Genomic DNA, 20,875 nt, shown 5'->3' with positions numbered 1-20,875 from the left:
AAGGTGCAGGGCAGCCTTGAAGTTCCAAGCTTACTTCTGAGAAAGCTTCTTGAATCTCTGGATGTACAGTAGATTAATTCCATATTTGACAGCTAACAGAGGATGTGATATAGGACATCACACACCTGGCATCATAAATTTTGAGACTGACCATCATGATTCTCAATCCGGAACTCATAACCAGCTTCAGTGACACTCTCAATCCAATGAGTTATCTTGACATGCTTCTCCCTGGAATTGTTACAGAGATCGTAGGTATCAGAGATGAGAACATTTTCATGGAGCGGCCATTAAATCAGCTTGCTCCATTGCAAAGCACCTGGATTTAGCTCGCATTAACCATGATCCCTTGGCCCTAGTGTGTCAACTTCCTGTTCTCCCCCAAACGCCATCAAGGGCACTACAGTCACATCCAGTTGGATTAGTCCCTTCATTTTCTCTCCACACGTACTCCACATAATTGAAAGAGAGAATGTATAATATATTCTGGTAACTTGCCTTCTGACCGTAACAGCTGCGGCTCGCAAATTTGCTGTGCTTGGCCAGTGAGTGCTTCAAGATTTTCCACCCTGAAGAAGACAGACTGAATCTCAGCACCTGGAGGATTCAACCTAAAATTGTTTGCCCCATCTTCAGGATGTGTTACTAAATGTTAGAAAGCTGTCAGCTAGATTTTCATACTTACCCAAATTGGAGCATTTCCATCATGAGGCTGGTTCCAAAGACCTTACGCAGTGCTATGTATCCTCAGTTATGGAACACCTGTTCAGTCTTGTATTCTCAGGGATTAGGTGTTTCCTCTTTAAGCATAAGCCTTGCTGCTATTTCTGTTCATTGGGTCTATTTTTTTCTTAAGAAAACTCTTTTTTTTTTTTGGCAACTGTGACAAATATATAAACTAAGGAGAAGTTGATGTACGCAAAATACTTGCCGTTATGCTTGACAACCAAATTACGGTTTAGGCAGCTGTTTCTCTTTATCCCTTTTTATTGAGAGCAAGTGACATTTTTATTATTCTTTCTAGCAAATGAGAGTGGCAAGAAGAACAGTTTTTGTCACCTTATTTATTTTTTCATGGAATTGTGCTGAGAGGTACTGAGCCTTCCCAACCCTCACCTCCACCATGTTCCATTGAATGCAGCCCAGGACCAAAGAACCGCCCCCCCCCTCGACTGTCCAGCCAATAAGCAGCTGGTTTAGGCAAACTCACTTCATTAGTAAGTGTCTCAAGGTGCTCACTAAGTTTCCTACCCATCTCACTTTTTAAAAATTCTGTTGAATTATTTTAAAACTCTAAAAAGTAATCTGACAAAGAGACAGGTTTTTACATTTATTTTCAAATAAACAGCCCTAACTCTGGTGCAGCTGGCCTGCCAGAACTGGAGGTGGGTCCACTGTGGCTCTGAACCTGGCCAGTGCCACTGCCATCTTCATACCTTCCCCCTCAGTCTGGAGCTTACTCGGTCCCCCATGAAACAGTTCTTGTGGGAAAGGTCAGGATTTACTCTTCAATTTCTAAACCAGTCCCTTTGTGGAATCTACAGTTGATTCTGTCTCAGTTTATGTAGTCAAGAGACTCCTCTCTGCTAAGGTTTTCTCAATAGCTATAATCTCTGCAAGATGGGCAAGTGAAGTACGGAGCTTTTTGCAGAGCAGTTTCGATGCTGTGTGTGCCTGACTTCACCAGTTCCCCACTTCCAATAGGTCTTCTTGCTGACCTTATCCCACTAGAGTGCATCACACAGACCGCAAAGAAGAACAGGTTTCTTTTCTGTAATTGATGGTCGTCCAGTAGGCATGCATGCAGCCACATGACCGACCCTCCTTCCCCACAACAGGAGAGCCTTTTCCTGCTGCATCTTTTAGGGAATAATTGAGCAGGAAGCGCTGATATGCTCACATTGGCATTCCTCTTTTCCAGGTGAGAGGTGCAAGCATGGAAACCTTTCCTCCAGCTACGCTCTGGAAGGTTCCAAATAATGCTTTGTGAAGGCTCAAGGCCTAATGCAGCTGCGCAGAATAACACACCAAGACTGTCAGATTAAGATTGCAGCCTGTTCTAAGAATGGTTGCCAGCTTCCTTCATGAAGGCAATTCCTTTGCCTTCATGTCACATGTCAGGATTATGGGCTGCTGTTGTTGGTTATCTTTCTGTATTATGGGCAGAAGACTCAGAGAAAGGTCTCTCTCTCTCTCTCTCTCTCTTTCAAATTTCTTTTTATTGTTGATAGCAGCATCTAAATTACTGGCAGATTGTCACTTTCCATAGTCATGCATATCAACAAAGCCTCCCACCTCACTTGATAAAGGTTTGAAATTCCCCTGACCGGTTTTGTTGTGTGTACCTCCTAAGGTGCCTAAAATAATAGGGAGCACATATGCTTGTCAGATGAGTTCTGTTTAGCCAATCAGTGGCAGGATTTCTGTGTATGTAACAATCCTGCTGTCCTGCATTACTGGACTGTAATGAGGCCCATTAAATCCCTCATTGCCTGTGCAGCACCTTTCCCAGCCGATCTCTTGTCTCATCATTTTGTGATTAAAGTGTAGTTTTAACAGCAGCTGATGCCTCAGCTTTTACCCACTTTTGTCTACTTTATTGAAATTGAGGGGGGCAAGAAGGTCACCGAGACAATGGTAAAATCATGAGCACCTTCCTTGAACATTTTGTTTGTATGTGTAGATATTTGCTTTGTTTTACATTTCTAGCATGCTCCATCCTAAGGATTTCCCAAATCAGGTTAAAATATAAAAACTTAAGATCTAAAAAAGCATTGGTTTAAATTTTCCCAAGTAGCCACAGAGCTTATATATAAAAGACTGCAAGTTGTAGCTTAAACCTATCTTTTGGAGTTGTTTGCAAACATAAAATAAGAACCAGATATACAATGACCTGCTAAGCCCTTAGAGCAGATAGGGAAATAGCTATGAATTTGAATACTTCAATCCTTGTTGCCAGATGTCTGCTGCAACAGGAAGACAATTGGAAAGAACTTGCTATGCTTTGAGAAGCTGCTGAAGCCAGAGAAGTCTGTAACTGAGGAAAACACCTCCCAGTATCTTTGCCATTAAAAAAATGTGGCATGCATTTTTATATGGGGCTATAAGTAGCCAGTGAGGTGCTGTTGGAGATTGCATTGGCAGGTTGAGGAGAAGGCAGCATTCTAGGTGTGCGGGATTCATTATGCTCAGGGAAGGCATGAGCTAGTGAGGTCAGATGAAGTGCTAAATATTTTAAAACCCTTAGTTGCTATGGATGTTAGGAAGAGTAGGGAAATAGTTACAAATGTTGAGATATAGGAGGGTAGGTTGAGTGGAGGAGGTATGATTTTATGTATGAAAATATCACAGGCCTGGTTGCTTTGGAAAAAAATATTCCAAAACTTAAAGTACAATGGACATAGGGCTAGCAAGTACCCAGTTTGATTTTTTTTCTTTTTTCAGTGGTTCTTTGACCATCTAGAAATTATTTTTTTAGATACACAGTAGGGAACCTTCATGGTGTTCACACTGTAGACAGTGTGGGACTAGAGCTCCCAGATTGGAAGGATGAAAGGTAGTGGTTAATTGCCATCTAGTTATTCTTGAAGTAGGTGCTTCCTTTTGGGGTTTTCTTGGCTACAGAGAAGGGGCAAGGGATGTCCCCCTTCCTTTGTTTTGCTTCCTTTTTCAAATGTGCTAGTTGCCACTCTGCAGTGAAATTATGTTTAACACAAGTAGCATAAAGCAGTTATTGTAGAAATGTTACTGTCTCCACAATTAAAAGATTCTAGAGTATTTCGTTAGCTAATTTAATTAATTTCACAGGGTTGTGACTTCTGCCTATTGGTGATAGCCCTTGCCCTAGTTTATATGATCACTTATTCTGTGATTGCAAAGGATATTAGTCAGGATCCCCAAGCTTTCTAGAAGCGGCTGACTCACAGTTCCCTGAAAACGTTATTCATCCCTTGAACATTGAAACAACTCAGAAATCCTATCCTAGGGTAACAGGTTGTGTAAACAGAAAGTTCTACAAGTAAGTATGGACTAAGTTCTCTGTTGCGGATTGGGTCAAGAAAGGGGGTATCTAAAGGTATCACTCTGAGCTCCCTGGAGAAGGCTTAGGAGTTAAGTGATGAATAATAAATCAACGAAACAACCTTCATAGTACAGGACTGTTTGGCAACTTCCTTAGGATTTGTAATAATAGAAGGAATTGAAGAAAAAGACCAACACACAACCTTTGCGGGGGCGGGGCGCTTGAACTTGTCCAGTCTCAAGGCAGAGAATAAAACCAGCTGGGCGCTTCATTGCCTAGTGCTGCTATATGGTCGTCTCAGAGTTGCTTCCATCTTACCACTTCTGCTTAACTGTTGTCCTGTTATTTGCAGCAGCAGCCAAGAAGGAGAAGAGGGGAAAGCTCTTTTGACATTAACAACATTGTCATCCCTATGTCAGTTGCTGCAACAACTCGTGTAGAAAAACTGCAGTACAAGGAAATCCTTACACCAAGGTATGCCTGGAGACCGTCCCCCTAACCCACACACAAAAACAGTTTGATGTAGTTGTGTTAGATTCCGGTAGCTTTCTTACTGATTGTTTAACCATATGATCGGTTAATCATTCTGTTAAATTAAAATATAGAATAGGGCATCAGCCGTGAGGAAGGGCAGAAAAACTGGCATAATTTCCCCAAATATTAAAAATGTTTACGTTTAGTTTCTTGCACTCAATTTCTTTTAATATATTTTATGCTTCAGAGTGAACTTTTCATACCTAAATAAAGAATGTAGGAGCCACATTCCCGGCTGATGGGAAATTTTAGAAAGTTAACTTGTTTGGGGTAGAGAGCCAGTATGATGGAGTGGTTAGGGTATCAAACTAAAGCTTGGAGTACTAGGTTCAAAACCCCACTCAGTCATGAAGCTTGTTAGATGACCTTGGATCTCAGCTCATCAGCCTCATGAAGATTGCAGAGGAGGGGAGAGAAGCATGTATGCCTTGAAGGAAGGGTGTGCCTGCAAGCTAGTTCCTAGTCGTAGGGTGCTATGTGGAGGCTGGAAAGCCAATAGTTCTAGACTTCTGACAGGAGGGAAGCACAAGGGTTGGTTGTACCTGGGAGGTGCATAGCTAGAGCATGTGAAACTGGTTGTGGTAACTGCCAGGTATACTGAGCCCAGATCACCCATCTTCAGCAAACAGGAAGCAAAGTCATGGCTGGCTGATGAACCTGGAAGAGACAATATGGTAACTGAAAACTGTAGGCAGTCCAGGACAGTGGGGCTCCAGGATGGAGTCTGTATGAACGGATCTTTTATAGTCCACCCCGAGTTAGGAGACAGTAGGAAAGCACTGCAGTCTGTGAAGTTCCTTGCAGAGCCTATATTGACACCTATCTTGGGAACGGCCCTGTCCTGGGAAACATGCAGCTTGCCCACGGGGGTCCCTGTATTTTTTTTTTGAGGTTATAATTTTTCTTTATTTAAACCATAAACAATATAATATCTATAGACAACAAAGGATAAAAAATATTCTAAAAAGAAGATACACTAACACAACATAGACAAGTGAAAAAAGAAAAACCCTTAAACTAAACTACAGATTGAGTTCCGATTTTCTCCGCCACAAATATAGATCATTTTCACAATCTCACTTAATTCTAAGTTAAACATAAAAGCCCTTTTTGAGGGGTCCCTGTATGAGAAAACACTGGAAGAACCTATGAGCCTCTCTATAGAAGTCGCTACAGTACCTTGCAACCTGTAAGAAATTGATCAAGATGTTAAGGCCTTGTCCCACAGGACCAGTAATGAAGCCTGCCTGAGGGGTGACTTAGGATGCCCAGCAAGCTAGGCTGTACCCTTTGAGGCTCCTTAAAAGAGGAAGTTCAGTATCTAGGGTCTTCAGCTAAAAAGATACCCAGTTATTTTTCCAACATTTTAAAAAGGATCTTAAGTAGCAGGAGTTGGGAAAGAGTGTTTCTGCCTGAGACTGTGGAGAACCACTGCTAGTCAGGACTAAATGAACCAGTCATTTGACTCTGTGTAAAGCAGCTTCCTGTGCTAACGTGGGTGTGATGGTGTGGAATGACATGACAGCTTGAGATGAGGCTGTGGACTAAATGTATGTGTCTTGGGGCAGACAGATTTAATATGGACCAGACAGCAGGATTTACATGACCTGGGCCCCCCAGGAAATGGTTTGCAATATGAATATTCATTAAAGTGTTTATGCCCTTTCCAGTTTCCAAATTGTTCAAAGTGGGTCACAACAGATTTTTAAGAAAATACTTTTTAAAAAGCCTAGTCACTAAATTACAGAGCATCAGGTATGATCACCGTAGGAAATTAAACTAATTTAACTAATGCCAGAATAATCTTGGTCAAAAGCAGAATGAAACAGTAAACTTTCCGCCTGGCATCTAAATACCTGTAGTGTCAGCATCAGGAGAAAAAACTCGTTGGTTGGTTGGTTGATTTTATAATCCGCTTTTCTCACTAGGACTCAAGGCAGATTACACAGAGTAAGTCAGTACAATCAGTAAGATGAGACTATCACATCCTCTGATACCTATTTCTGCCTTCAAGCGCCTCAACAAGACAGCATGACCCACTGTATCAAAAGCTGCAGATAAATCCATTAGGCAAAATCCAAAAGAGAGTGCACTCACAGGAGCATACAAGTTATAAATTTATAAGTCAATTAATCAAGTGCTTTTGGTACATGTTACTCATAAAGAGTGATCTCATTCATTTTAGTCCATTAGAATCAAGATGAAAAAGTTCAAAAAGTTCATTAAGTCTTGTTCCCTTGTGGTTTCTTCTGTATCAAATTAAAGCAACAGTGTCCCAAACGAAATTCTTCCCCTTCCTCTTCTCCGGAAAGGTTCCCAGTATATTACGCCGCGGTAGTATTCCAAATGATGGTTAATGCCCAATCTGACTGCCGGCTGTATAAGCTCAGATTTCGTTCATTTGCTTCCTCAGGGGCATTATATACCGCTGTAATGCATACATATATTCATACATAACCTTTGTATTATCAATACAGCAAATTAAAAATAATAAATAATAAATACTCCTCATCATTTTACCCATACAGACCTGTTGCTTTCTTGTGATTTCTGAATTCCCTTGGAAAGGGAGGACACCGGTGGCTGCATGTGGATTTGCGCAGCCTCTCTATTGTCCGTCTCTTATGCAAATTCTTTAGAATCAACCATTTCATTTAAAGGGACCGTTTCTAATTCTCAAGTAAAACCCTTGTTACCACAATTGTGGATTCATTTATCAGAAAACCATTTACAAAAAACAATTCAAAGAAAGTTCATTATTCAAGCCTGAAGGTTTAACTGTTTGTAATTCATGAATCCAAAAAGCCTCCCTCCGTAAAAGAACAGTTTGATCTGTTACCTCAAGGACCGCAACTTTAAAACATCTCTCATTGTGAGTTCTTTCCACAAAATGCTGAACTAGAGGCGCTTCCAATATTCTGTTCCGGATTCGAGACATATGTTCCAGTATACGTACTTTAAGGGGTCTAGTAGTACATCCAACATAAAATAATTTACATGGGCATTCAATTATATAAACCGTATTGTAAGTTTGACAGGTAGCAAATTGTTTCAGTATCAGTTTCCTGTCTCCAATCTGTATCTCCTGCCCCTCCCAAATAAGTCTGCACACACTACAGTGACCACATTTAAAGGTACCTGACGGGAGTTTAGAATCAACTCGCGGTTTTCCCAGCTTAGCATGGACAAGCCTATCCCTTAGGCTACCTGTTCTGCGTAATCCACAGACAGGGCGCGCTGTTCACATCCTTCAATACCCTCAATAATATGCCAATGCTTATTTACAATCTTGATAATCTGATTTGTCAAAGGGGTAAAGTCAAGAGCCCATTTAATTCTCTGTGTTGGTTGTTGGAGCTGTGTCTCAAACAGGCGTGATCTATCAGTGGCCTTAGCACGATTTAGGGCCGCCCGAACAACTCTCCAGGGATAATTTCTATTAAGGAAATCCCTGCACATATTTTCACTGTCCCTTTCAAAATCACACATTGTCGATGAATTACGTTTGATACACAATAATTGCCCATAGGGAATAAAATTTATCCTCAAAACAAAAATAATTTTTCTCTAGAAATAAATCCACCAACTGCATAATAAATGTCGAAGGGCAAGAGGCCACTTGTTGATCATAAATAATTTCTTCCACTACTGATCTAGCCTCCTCGTGTGGGATTATAGTATAGAGTGATTTAACATCCATAGTTAAAAAAATCATATCCTCCTCAAGGATAAAGTTCTCTACCTTATTAATAAAGTCCCTGGTATCCCTAATGAGATATTCTATGTGGGATACTGCAGGTTGGAGAATCCAATCAACAAAAATCGCTAATGGTTCCAGAAGAGAACCACAGCCCGAAATTATTGGTCTTCCCGGGGGAGGAGAAATTCCCTTGTGTATTTTTGGAAGAACATAAAATAAGGGTATTCTGGGAGATTTCACTTGTAACGCCTGATATAAGGTGTCTCCTATTTCTCCCATCTCCCTAGCTTCATCCAGGACTACCTTAATAAGACCACGGATATGGTCTGTAGGATCTGAGGGAATATGTAAATAACTGGTGGTATCCTGTAGTTGTTTGTATATTTCCTGCACATATGTGCTCCTATCTAAGACCACCACCACCCCACCTTTATCTGCTGGCTTAATAACCAGATTCACGTCCTGTTGTAAATTCTTTAAAGTCTGTTTCTCCCCAAAAGTTAAATTATGCCAAGCAGAGTGTGGATTACTTTCCAATACTTTAATCTCTTTCAAAACTAAAAATTCAAAGGTTTCCAGTCGAAAATCTGTAATAGGTGGAACAAAGGAGGAAGTGCCCTTAAGACGTTTGGGTAATAGATATTCCTTAGTAGATGGAGGTAAAGACTTGAAAAACAATTTCAATTTTACCTGACGAATCAGTTTGAAAATATCTATACGGGTTTGTAATGACCTATATTTGGGTGTAGGGACAAAACCTAGTCCTTTATTGAGTACTGAAAGTTCTAAGTTATTTAGAGAGCGAGAGGATAAATTAAATACCAAATTTACGTCTTCTTTCTTTGAAAGGGTTTCTTTCCCCTGTCTAAAAAAGATCTCTGATTGGGATATATAATCCTAGTACGCAGGTTCCGACCACTAGGGCCCTCATCCCCTGAAATATCTGATACCCCTGAAGTCTCCAAGTCAGAAAAGGTGCTAAGTGGTTTAGCCCACGAGACTTTACGTTGGCCCATTTTGTTACTTCCAGGTCTATCCCACCAGAGATAAACTCTGTTATTTGAATAATCCAACGTGTCTCGTTTATATTTCTTAATTTTAACCTCCTTAATGCGGGCAGAAAACTGCTGCACCTGCTGTTCCACCTGTTTCAGTTTCTCCTCATACATCGTATCCGTTAACGGAATACTACCGCGGCGTAATATACTGGGAACCTTTCCGGAGAAGAGGAAGGGGAAGAATTTCGTTTGGGACACTGTTGCTTTAATTTGATACAGAAGAAACCACAAGGGAACAACACTTAATGAACTTTTTGAACTTTTTCATCTTGATTCTAATGGATTAAAATGAATGAGGTCACTCTTTATGAGTAACATGTAGCAAAAGCACTTGATTAATTGACTTATAAATTTATAACTTGTATGCTCCTGTGAGTGCACTCTCTTTTGGATTTTGTCTATTTAGTACAGGAACAGCCATTTTTGTTTAATTTCATTGATAAATCCATTAGGAGCAACAAGGAGGCATGTCCTTTGTCTATATTCAGACAGAGATCATAAGCTAAAGCCACCAAGGCTGTTTCTGTCCCATAGTCCAGTCTGAAACCAGACTGAAAAGGCATCCAGAGCCCAAGAATTATCCCAAAAGACCTGAAGTGAGTCCACTGCTGCTTTCTCAATCACTTTGCCCAGAAAGGGCAGGTTAGAGTCTGGCCACATAATTTTTCTGTAGGGATTTTTTTTTTAGGTAGTAGACAGATAACTGCCTCTTAAGAGAAGGTACCCTGAGTTAGTGATTGATTTAGAATAGATTCGTTGATATTACAGAGATTTGGGGCCATCACTGAAAAGGCCCTGTCCCTAGTTACTGCTAGCCCTGCCTCCCTTGATGGGTACCTGGAGAAGGGCCTCCATAGAGTATACTAACAAACAGGCAGGGTGGGAAAGGCGTGCTTGGAAACCAGGGTTTACCTTGTACAACAGTGGAAGTTGGTACGGTAACAATGTAGGATTGAGGAGATGTAGATTCAAGTTCTTCTTCCTTAACCATTGGATGGCATAGAATGAATCACTGTCAATACTGAACCAACCTCATAGGATTATTTTATGTACGGCACACGATGCTCCTTGGAAGAAGGGCAGAATAAAAGTATGATAAATATTTTCTCCTCTAACCAGGTTGCTTTTTAGATTGGGCTTTACTGCAAGCGAATTAACTTACTCGGTTGTATCTTGCCTGACTGTTCCTGCTGTAGTTGGTGTTAAGCCACTTTTATTTGCTGTTCTGTGTTGCAGCTGGCGAGTTGTGGATATCGGTGCTCTGAAGGTGAACCCAGATGAAGACAGCGAAGAGGTAACAATAATAATGGATTTCCTTAGTAGCCTCAGTGTATTTCTGCAGATGGAATCTTAACAGGACAAATAGAGTCTTCTAAAAGCACAAGACATTCCTTTCCCCTTTACTCAATTTAGGAAAGCTTTACCATGGGCAAATGGCATCCTAAAATGATCACATAATCTACATAGACCTCTCCTGCCTTCTCAGGCAGCTTCATGCTAAATGTCTACTGGAAGATGCTGTATCAGCCATATTCATTCTGGAGAGGGTAGCAGTACAAGTAGGCTAAGGCCTCTTTGCAGTCATCTACAGAATATAAAACGTAGTTGTACTTAACCTGTGTGACTGCCTCTTTGAAAAAGTATTCCAAGAACGGGGGCAGATTTGGCCAGACATACAGCCACTAACTTCGTCTGACTAACAGTGCAATCCTATGGAGAGTTACTCCAGTCTAAGCACATTGACTTCAATGGGCTTAGACTGGAGTAACTCTCCATAGGATTGCGCTGTTAGTGAAGCCCCCAGTGTTGGTCCTTGTTCAGCATCTCACTAAAAATGCCAAGGCAGGAAAATCGTATGAGTTACAGGTTTGGTGGCATTGGTTCTATGTGAGCTATTCGAGGTTCAGTCGAGCTGTTTGAGGCCCAGTGAGCTATTCGAGGCTCAGTCTGTATTGGATGTAAAATAAAAAGTAGTGCTCTGTCACCATAAAGACTAACAACATTTCTTACAGCATGACTTTTCATCTCACAGCTCACTCCTTTAGATGCTGTGTATGGTACGACTTCGGTATTTTCCCCACATTCTGATAATAGGAGGCATGCATTGCATTGGTTGGATGTTCATAGAGCCTTGAATGTTTTGTCTTTGACATCTGAATTCAGAAGTGATAGAAACACACACTTTGCAGGGCTGGGAAGGGGGATGGCAGTTGCTGAAGAAGAAAAGCAGCCCCATGTTTTGCAAACCATAACCAGGAGGCACACATCTTCAGTTTGTTTAGGAGGAGTGTATGACTCAGTGGCAGAACATCTGCTTCACATAACAAGTCCCAGATTCAGTCTCTTGTCACCTTCAGTGAAAAGGGTGACATGATAGGAATGAGCCCTCCTTGAGCCACTGGAGAGAGCCACTACCAGTCAGAGCTGACAACAGTATCTTTGAGAGATCAAGGGTCTGACTCAGTATAAGGCAGCTTCATGTATACATGTTACGCAGGAGATGACCAGCACTTGACCATTGTATATGTACACTCATTGACTAGAGGGCATGTACCTTCAACTGTCTTGTGCAAGGCCATCCCAGCAGGAAGTGTTTGTAAGGCATGATAGTTAGGCTATGGGTGTCAGGGTCATGAAAGAGTCTATTGTAGGCAAAGTGGTCCTGCTGAGCAACTTCATATGAGGACTTGCAGTTTCTTCAAGTTTCTAGGCCCTATGGGATAGACTTTTTAAAAAATTATAAAGGCAGGTGAAGAGGATAGACCATCAGTGTTTGGCAAAGCTGTGCATTCTCTTCTTCATGTGCCCCTTATTCACACATCATCTTTTACCACCCAGCTCTTGGTCAATTTTTTGCACTGAAATACATTTTTAAAAAAGCAAGCAAATGAATTATACAGTATCAAAATGGAAATTGCTTCTCTCTGGTTTCTATGAGAGTAGTCACTAATACAGTCAATACCTATGTGCCTTGAATTGCTCTTGGCTGGCAAAGGGGAATTTATTTCAAGTATGTCTTTGGCCAAACCAAATTTTAGTGCATGATAAGGAATCTCTTGCATCTCACTTCCTCCCCATAAAATTGGTCTTACTATATGCAACAGGAAGATTACTTTGTAGTTGTATTTTATGCTTTTTGAGTTTGCGGCTGAGATTTTGTATTGGGTGACTCCATCCTAATCCATATTCACTTATTGTAAGCATGCAACTACGGGTTTGTGGGTAAGCCTCTGCTGTCCTTGATGCTGAAAATATCTTCCTGAGGTGTTTTGTAGTATGTTTATGGTACCCTGCAAGTTACAGAACTGGTGAACACCTCTAGAGTTAACCTCTGTGTCGTTGCTCTTCCAGATAGAGGACTTGTCAGATGCAGCCTTTGCCACTCTCCATGCCAAGTGTGAGGAAATGGAGCGGGCAAGGTGGCTCTGGAGCACAAGTATGCCACCTCAGCGGCGGGGCAGCAGGTAAGGTCAGCAATTGCTTCAACACCTGAGCATACTTGAGTCCAAATGGACTGGTGGTTGTTCAGTCCTGAAGAACACAAATGTTTATTGCACTGGTGTCCCCTGACAAAACATGAAGCAATAAAAGAGGCCCCTCTGGAATCCAAAGTTGTCTCAAATCTAACACTTTGCTGGCAAGACGGGACCTGCTTTGGGGATCTACTGTTGGTCCCAAGTGTGGTTACCATGTTGTTATAACTGATTATTGGCTTCAGAGAATACTTATATTGTACCTGTTCAGCAAGAGATATACCAGCTCCCAAGTATTTGTGGAGTGTAATTTGAGCATAAGCAGTAAACAGTTAGTAGTTTGGAATGCTCTGCCTTCCTGGCACCTGTTCACTTCTTTACTTGCACTCTGCTTGTGACAAAGATTAATTTTGATAGTGTGAATTGAAGTGGGAGGGTGTTGTAGTGAACAAATGGACCAATCCTATAGCAAGGGTTTAGATGTAATGGTTTTTGGATGCTTTTGACTATATGAACAGAATCTTTTCAGAAGGTTGTGATCTCTGTGCAAGTACACACTTGTGTCTCAGTGCCTGAGTAAAGCAAAGTTTGGAACCTTCTTGACCTAAGCTTAAAGGAATTTGAAGACCAGCCCCGCCCAGCTGAAGGGAACGAGCACCAGCAAGCATGCCTTCTTACTCAGTTCTTCTTCAACGACTACAATGGTAGCATCTTGGGAACTTCCTTTTTACTACTGGAATTGCGCTAGGCGTTCTGTTTTCGCCAAACGCTTGAACACTTTAAGGTTTGGTTCCAAAATAGGCAGTACTGGGCTAGGTTCCTAGGTCTTCAAATTCTAGGCACCATGTGCACATCTCCTTCTTAAAAGAGGAAAAAGAGAAAAAAGAAGACTCAGTATCTTACCTTGCATCCCCCCACTGATCATCACATCTGGTTCTGGCACGGCTTCCCCACGGATGTGAGAGCTTCCAGTTTCCCCCTGTCACCATCTACACTTTCCTCCATAGCCCATTCTGGAGAAGTTTCAGTGTGCCCTGATACTGTCTGATAATAACACAGCTTCTTCCCAGATTTCTGGCTTCTGGCCTGTATCTTGGAGGGACAACCAGAGGATGCCTCTCAAGAGATGCAACCAATCGGTTGCCTCTGTCGTCACAGACTCACTGTTCTTTGGGTCAGTTTCTCGACCATTGTTGGAGATAATAGTCTTCTTGCAACTCCTCATTTGACTGTCTGGGAATTCTGTAATGCCCTTGGTATTGAGCCTGGGGTCTCCCCCTCAGATGATTGTTTATCCCAATTCCATGCATGTTTTCCATCTGATAGCAGACTTTGTAATTACTGGAACTGCTATTCAGTTTTCTTACCTAGAGCTCAGTTTGCCTCATTCAGCCTGCTGTCCTCCTTACCCAGAAATCAGAATCCTCCATCCTTTATGCTTTTGTATTGAAACCCCCAGGGGTTTCCAGACCTCAGTCTGCCCAAACAGATGTAACCTCACCTATTTCCAAAGAGCTACTTGTTTGTGGTTATGTTTCCTGCACCCACAGCTGCTGAAGTTGTGCCTTTAATGCTAGTTGTATCAGCTCTTGTTGTCTGTTTTGGTCACCTCTGCACTCAACTGTCCCAGCCATCTTCTTGGTTCTCTCTCCAGTAGCACAGAAAGGGGCTCTGAAAATCCGTAGGATTCCTTCAGACCCCAGTTCCTAGCAACCAGCAGTGCTCCATTGAAATCTGACTTGCACAATTCTTCATCATCCAGAGATCAGGATAAAATTCTGGACTTTCCACATTTTCTTCTGTAGGTAACCCAAAAGCCCCAGCCACCACTGAAAACACTTCAAGCTGTACTTGAAATAACTTACTGCCATGATCACTTTGCTAGATCCAGACACTTAAACAATCTCTACCACCCATTCAAGATCCAATGTTCCAACCAGAAGATTCCAATACCTATGCTTCTTTGGCATTATGCATTGTCTCAGTTCTCCGTCAGATGGCCACAAGTTCATGGGATAAGCCATCAACTATGCTGCCCACCTCTTGAAGGTCAGAGAACATGCACAGGGTTCACCAGAAGGTTATTTTCAAACCCCAGTCCTAATGTCAGTGTTCATAAAGCATCAAAGGGTAAACAGAAGCCAGTTCTGCCCAAACAGACGAAGGGTAGGAAGCATAACTTCATGGGATTGTAAGTTCTGTTTTTCTGTAGCACTTCCCTTTCATATCTTGCCTGTATGGTGCACTAGCTGTATTTCTTATGGAGAAAGATTGCCTCTCTTCTAGAATCTTCCCACACACATACAGTAATAGAAGACCTGCTGTAGGATTCTAAAACAAAGACATTTGCTTTGCCAAACAGCAGATTGATTTGTGTAGATACGTTGCAATGTGCCATTCTGCAAAGAAATGTCTGACTTAGTTCCACATCATTCCAGGTTCAGAGGCTGAGGCCAGGATAAATGATCTGCCGTTTGAGGGATAGAGATTATATTCAGTACTAAGAGTGATCTGATTCATCAAACTTCTGCAGATGGTCCATGGTCCATGTCCTTTTATAACTTCTAAATGTAGCTTTTGATTTTCCCTAATTCAGCCTTACCCCACCCCCAGATACATTAATATCTGCCAGTTTGGGAATAAATAACTCCATACAACTGAGTTCTAAGCATCATGACATTGAATTCAGTATCCCCTCAATACTCCCTGTGTACTCTGTCATACTCTTGAGGATATGCATCCTTCTGGAACATGTTGTCACCTGAGTTCCTCCCTCTCAAAAATTCCAAGACATCTATATCCAGTACTTCCAAAGAGAAACAGAAGTGTCTGCTCCATCCTAGATTTCCACACCAGGAAATTCTATGTGATTATACTGGCCATCATCTACCTCTCCAAGCCCACAACTATTGGTTTGCATCAGTCAAGCTCAAGAATGCATTCTTTCATATGCCAGTTTGACTTCAACATCACAAATTTTTCAATTTTGAGATAGAATCCTCTTGTTAACAATACAAGATTGTACGTAAAGTCTTTTTGGGCTTTCCCTGACTCCCAAGATTTTCACGAAATGCCTGTCAGTTGTAGCTACATACCTCCAGTACCTTGGTGTCTCATTCTTCTTATACATAAGATGATTGGCTTGCTGTAGAAACCTCCTGTTGTACTCCAGCCAACATGAATCTTGCTTGTAAAGATGTGAATCACAGGACTTTTTCCAGTGGAAGAATTTGAAATTTTAGGTAGGACTAAAAAACAAGCTCTTACCATACTTGCTTCATATAGTTCATAGGAGCAGTTTTTGATTCAGTCTGGCACCCCCCCCCCCCACAGGCATACTCTTCAGCTGGTGTGCTGAAGAACTGAGCCAGGAAGGAATAGCCCCGCTCCTCTAGGCATATACGGTGGCATTTTTCCCCTTTAAGCTGGGCAGCATCTGTCTCCACACACTAGCTTAGCATTAGACGGTTCCAAATTTTGCTGTCAACAAAGTCTTAGTATGTGACCGCACAAATGATATCTTGAAAAATATCGGTAACAGATAAGTGTACTGGTCTTATGAACAGCTCCCATGAGTTTTCTTGGATTTCTGTGTATATATAGATATATATAATTTAAAAAATGTGTCTTAATTCCAGGTCTTACAGATCAGCAGATGGACGGACAACCCCACAGATGGGGAACCCATCTACTCCACAGCCAGCATCCCCTGAAGTTGGCAATTGCCACTCCCACTCTGACTTCTCCCACACCCATTCTCCACGTAGTCCCATCAGCCCTGACCTGTTGTCTGGTCCCCACACTCCTCTGTCCCGGGACTCCATGCGGCATCTGTCCACAGAGGACACACGTTGCTCCACACCAGAATCTGGCCTGGATGAACAGGTGAGTTTAGGTCCTCTCTGGTTTCTGAGGAAGAGCCAATGAGTATTCTTGGTATTGCAGATATTAACCATTTATGTACCACATAGACAAACAGCTTGCTTGTCATTTACTTGGATGAAAGTCATTTATGATCTTATAGAGACCAGTCATCTCTTTTAAGGGAGTGAATAGAAAGCAGAAGCCTCCCAATTAAAAGTTTCCAGGAGGCCTGCAGTTGGGGTGGGGACTTCCCAGGCATAAACTAACCCAGATACGAATTTTCACATCAGGAAAGAATTCCATTGGTGAGAAGTAGGTGTTCTCAGCACAGTCCTGAGAATCATTTATCTGAAGAACTGTAAAATGAAATAGTTGTGAAACTGAATCTCTTTGGCTGTTTGCTCATTGTGCCAAATGAACAATCAGTGTGTTGATGTAGGAATTTCAAGTCCCAGCTCGCTTGGTGGCCCAAGTCACATTTTTAGGGTAAACCAATGCTTTTGATTCCTTCAAGGAACAGGGCTGGATGCAGATGTAAAAAAACACGACAGTGGAAGGTTTAATAGGTAGAGATGTAGAAATGAGAAACATCAGGCACATTATTCCATACTGTAACAGCAGGATACAGCACACCAGTACCCAGTGAAACTGTGGAATCTCCCTCACTGGAGAATTTCAAGAAAAGCTAGGGCATGCAACTGTTGGGAGCCTTTCTTAGAAAAGTGGTTAGACTGGATAGCCCCACACAATACCTTCTAATTCCATATGCGTTCACAGAAAACAAAAGCATCAATTCATGCTCTCTCAGGTAGACTTAGGGTTATAAGTCACCTGCTGTGTGTCTAGGTTGAGTGTTTCATTTTGCATCTGGATGCAGATAAGCAGGTGTTGGATCTGAGATGTTCGCAGATGGCTTGGGGGGGTGGCAGAACATCTGTGTCTTAACCCCCACTGATCAGCTGGTCTCTGCCTTTCAGACTGTACAGCCCTGGGAACGGCGCAGCTTTCCACTTTCCTACAACCCCAAGACAGAGTGTGAAGACCAATCAGATCCACAGGACCGGACGTCACGCTGCACACGGCGCACCTCTGGCAGCAAGCCCTCCCGAGAGACAGAAGGAGCACCCACCTCACCCACTCTTGCTAGCCTCAAGAACCGGAACCCGGGGACACTGGCCCCAATCCAGCGGCCGGCCCACAGATAAGAAATGGACAGGAAGATGAAAGCAAAAAAAAGCAATCCACCAAACTAACTCTTGGCATTAAAGCTTCCGAAATCTGCGTTTGATATTCAAACATCCTGCTGGGAATTTTCACAGTTTTTAGTGAATTTAAGGAGTTTAGAAACTTTTTTTCTCCTCCCCCCCCCCCTTTCTCTTTCAGTGTTTCCTTGTCACAGACACCTTATTCAGTGCTGTGTGGTCTAGTGAGGAGAGCAAACCTGTTGCACCCTCCCCATGCTTAGGTGTATACTTCTAGAACTGAGTGTGAAGCTGGCTAATTGACCTTGGAAATAATTCTTGGGTGAAAAGCTGCCTTTTTTTTGTCATTCAGTGTCTGTTCTCCTTACTTGCCACCACCACCTCTCTGTCCTCCCCCTCCCTTAAGATTTTAGTGGAGTGAAATTAGTGGTGAAAAGTGATGTCTGCATTCCACCTTCCTCACGAAGTGTTCCACTCACGGACCACACTAGCACCAGAAAGCACTTGCAGTGCAAACCCTCTAGTTGTTCGGTTCCCAGAGCTGTATTCAAGAGGGACAGCTTCTTGCTCTTGAGCCTCAGTGAGCTCTTCCCCTCCACTTACCTGCTTTAATCCTCTCTGCTGTTTGTTGCTGCTTTTAATATCATTTCTCCATCTTAAAGAGGAGCTGTTCTGTTCATGGAAGGAAAAGGCCATTTATCCACAGCACCCCAAAGTACCATTTGGGGCATCAGTTTTCTTCAAACCCTATTGTGGGTTTTTGGGGGGGGGTGTAATGTAATAGCAATGGAAATGGGGTCCAACATTTCAAAAGGAGCAGTTTTCTACACCTTCAGATTTTTTTGTTAGCTGTGACTCGTAATTCCCACCCCATTCCTTTCACTGATCTGTTAACAATTAACTTTTCAATTTTGCCCTCTGCTGTTCGTTTAAAAATTGGAGTTGGTTATACATCATCTGCTACTGAATTGCAATACAGTAGTGTTAAGCCTTAAATAGTGGGAGGAATGTCACAGGATTCAACCACTCGCCACCCTTGACCCATAAGCCATATTTTAGTTAGATTAGTATAATTTCATTGTGTGCTTTCCCCCCTCCTCAAAAGTAGCCTGTGGTGTGTTGCTTAAAATTAATCCTTCAGTTTTACAATTGGTACCTTGAGTACCTAAAATGTTTGGAATTTTTGCACAGAGCAAAGTATGACTTTGTTTTTCACCACTATTGTTGAACTCCACTTCCACACTCAAGCTCGTTTGGATGCAAGCTACTCGTCAGGTTGTTCTCCCTCTTTCTGAGAGTGTCTCAGGCCAAGGATCACCAAGCTCAACAGGTTCTTTTTTAATTATCATTATTTAAAGAGGCCGCTGCCATCACCTCCCATCCCCAGCGACTCCCAAATTCTGCACACCGATCAATCTGTAACGTTTTTCTGACCCTAGCGGTGTGGCTGTTGGTCCCTGTCCTGTTGTTAGCATTGCGCCTGTCTTCTGTATTAATCACGTCACCAAAAAAGGAAAAAAAGACATTTTTTCCCATTTTGTAATCGTAATGAAATAGTAGCTAAACTGCTTAATGGTTGGGGTTTTTTCACAATTTTCAACATTACCTAATTTTTTTTGGTTCTGTTCTAGTTTAATTTCTTTTAAAAAGAGGAAAAAAACCCAATGCTACCATATCCCTTTGCATTAAGTGCTTTTCTATTTATAAAGTTGAAAATTCTGAATAACCCTTTTAGCGTTATAAAGGAAAAAAATTCACAAAAAAACCTTGTATTTTGTAAATATTTCTTTTCCTGCTTCAAGCTGTGTAATGTCCTTGTTATATAGAAACGCTTTTCTTCAGAGAAGCTGATCTTTGTTTAATGTCTTGATTCTGTTGGCCAAAGCACAGATGTGTGCTTATAAAAAAGGAAAAAAAAGGATTAAAAAAAATTAAAAAGTTAAGCTGTATACCAAATGTTGTCTTGGGTGAGTGGGGGAGGGATGTTATGTATGTGGGATCTCCGCTTTCTATGTAGTTATGCTGAAATCTTGGGGAAGAAATAGCTAGGAATGGGTGACAGAGAAGAACAAACACTTGGAAGAGGCTAATAGCAAGTTGATAGTCTTCTATTCAGATATGGATTATCCAGGTAGCTCAACAGCTGCATTTGTTGCACATGAGTCAGAATGTTACAAGAAGATTTCTCCGTACTGTCCATGCTTCATCCTGCAGCTTCTTTCTCCCCTTCCATCACTGCCCTGCCTGCTTATACTGTCTTCCCACTCCCCGGTGGCACGTCTTGCAGCCTCTCCTCTTCCCCACTGACTGCCCTGCAACAGAGCTTCTATCTCACAGAAATGACAGCCAAGCTCTTGCAACATGTGTTGCGATAACTGTTTTTTCTCTTGTAAATTGAGGTGTGGATCATTTTTTAAAGTTCACTCATCATTTAAACATTGCTTTGTAGAAAAAAAAATACTCTTCCTGTCTATGCATGTCTCCATTGGGTGATTTTTTTTTGTCATCACTGGGGCAGTTGTTTAGAACTAAATATAACAAGTGGGGAATCTCATTTGCCCCACCCCCCACTATACTTCCCTGAAAGCCCCCCAAGCTTCTCCCTTTTGCCTGCTTCCTTCACTCCTTCCCACCCACCAGCCAACTTACCTCTATTTGCCTCCACCTTCAGGGTTTCCTCCTTCCTGGGAAAACTGGCTCAGTTGCACTGTGCTAGTTGAGCAGGGCACAGTGGAAATTTATGGGGGGGTACCTCATTTCTCCCTATAATCTCACTCCCCCCCCTTTCCCTTCTACTGGAAGCCCCTGTATCATCTTTCCCTGCTTCCTTCTCCCCTACCCCTACCCCTGCACCCACTCTCTTGCTTTTAATCTGCAGTCCATCTTCAGCTACATTATTTCATTTACCCAACCTTTCTTCACCATGGGAGCCCAAGGTTACTTATCACTCTCCTTCATTTGACTCTCACAACTCCGAAGTAGACTGTGGTATGTGGGACTGGCCCAAGGTCACCCAGTGAGTT

The 20,875-nt window shown here is 42.1% G+C and overlaps 1 protein-coding gene across 5 annotated transcripts in view; it reads left to right on the top strand.

Annotated features, from left to right (window-relative positions):
• The window catches only part of KANSL1 (KAT8 regulatory NSL complex subunit 1), a 180,040-nt gene extending 160,257 nt beyond the window's left edge, over positions 1-19,783 (top strand). For 4 of the 5 annotated variants that reach the window (XM_054995409.1, XM_054995411.1, XM_054995412.1 and 1 more), the window contains 5 exons: positions 4,374-4,495; positions 10,550-10,607; positions 12,665-12,777; positions 16,425-16,671; positions 17,628-19,783. In XM_054995409.1, the coding sequence (XP_054851384.1) occupies positions 4,374-4,495; positions 10,550-10,607; positions 12,665-12,777; positions 16,425-16,671; positions 17,628-17,855 (768 nt within the window). In that variant the 3' untranslated portion in view covers positions 17,856-19,783. The remainder of the gene's footprint in view (positions 1-4,373; positions 4,496-10,549; positions 10,608-12,664; positions 12,778-16,424; positions 16,672-17,627) is intronic. The other variant, XM_054995410.1, reaches the window with a different exon arrangement.
• Positions 19,784-20,875: the final 1,092 nt, after the last annotated feature.

The sequence above is a fragment of the Eublepharis macularius genome, chromosome 12, assembly GCF_028583425.1.
Source record: "Eublepharis macularius isolate TG4126 chromosome 12, MPM_Emac_v1.0, whole genome shotgun sequence".
In the NCBI taxonomy this organism is placed as follows: Eukaryota; Metazoa; Chordata; class Lepidosauria; order Squamata; family Eublepharidae; genus Eublepharis; species Eublepharis macularius.
The sequence above is the reverse complement of the archived record's forward strand: the minus strand, read 5'-3'. Positions and strand labels throughout refer to the sequence as shown.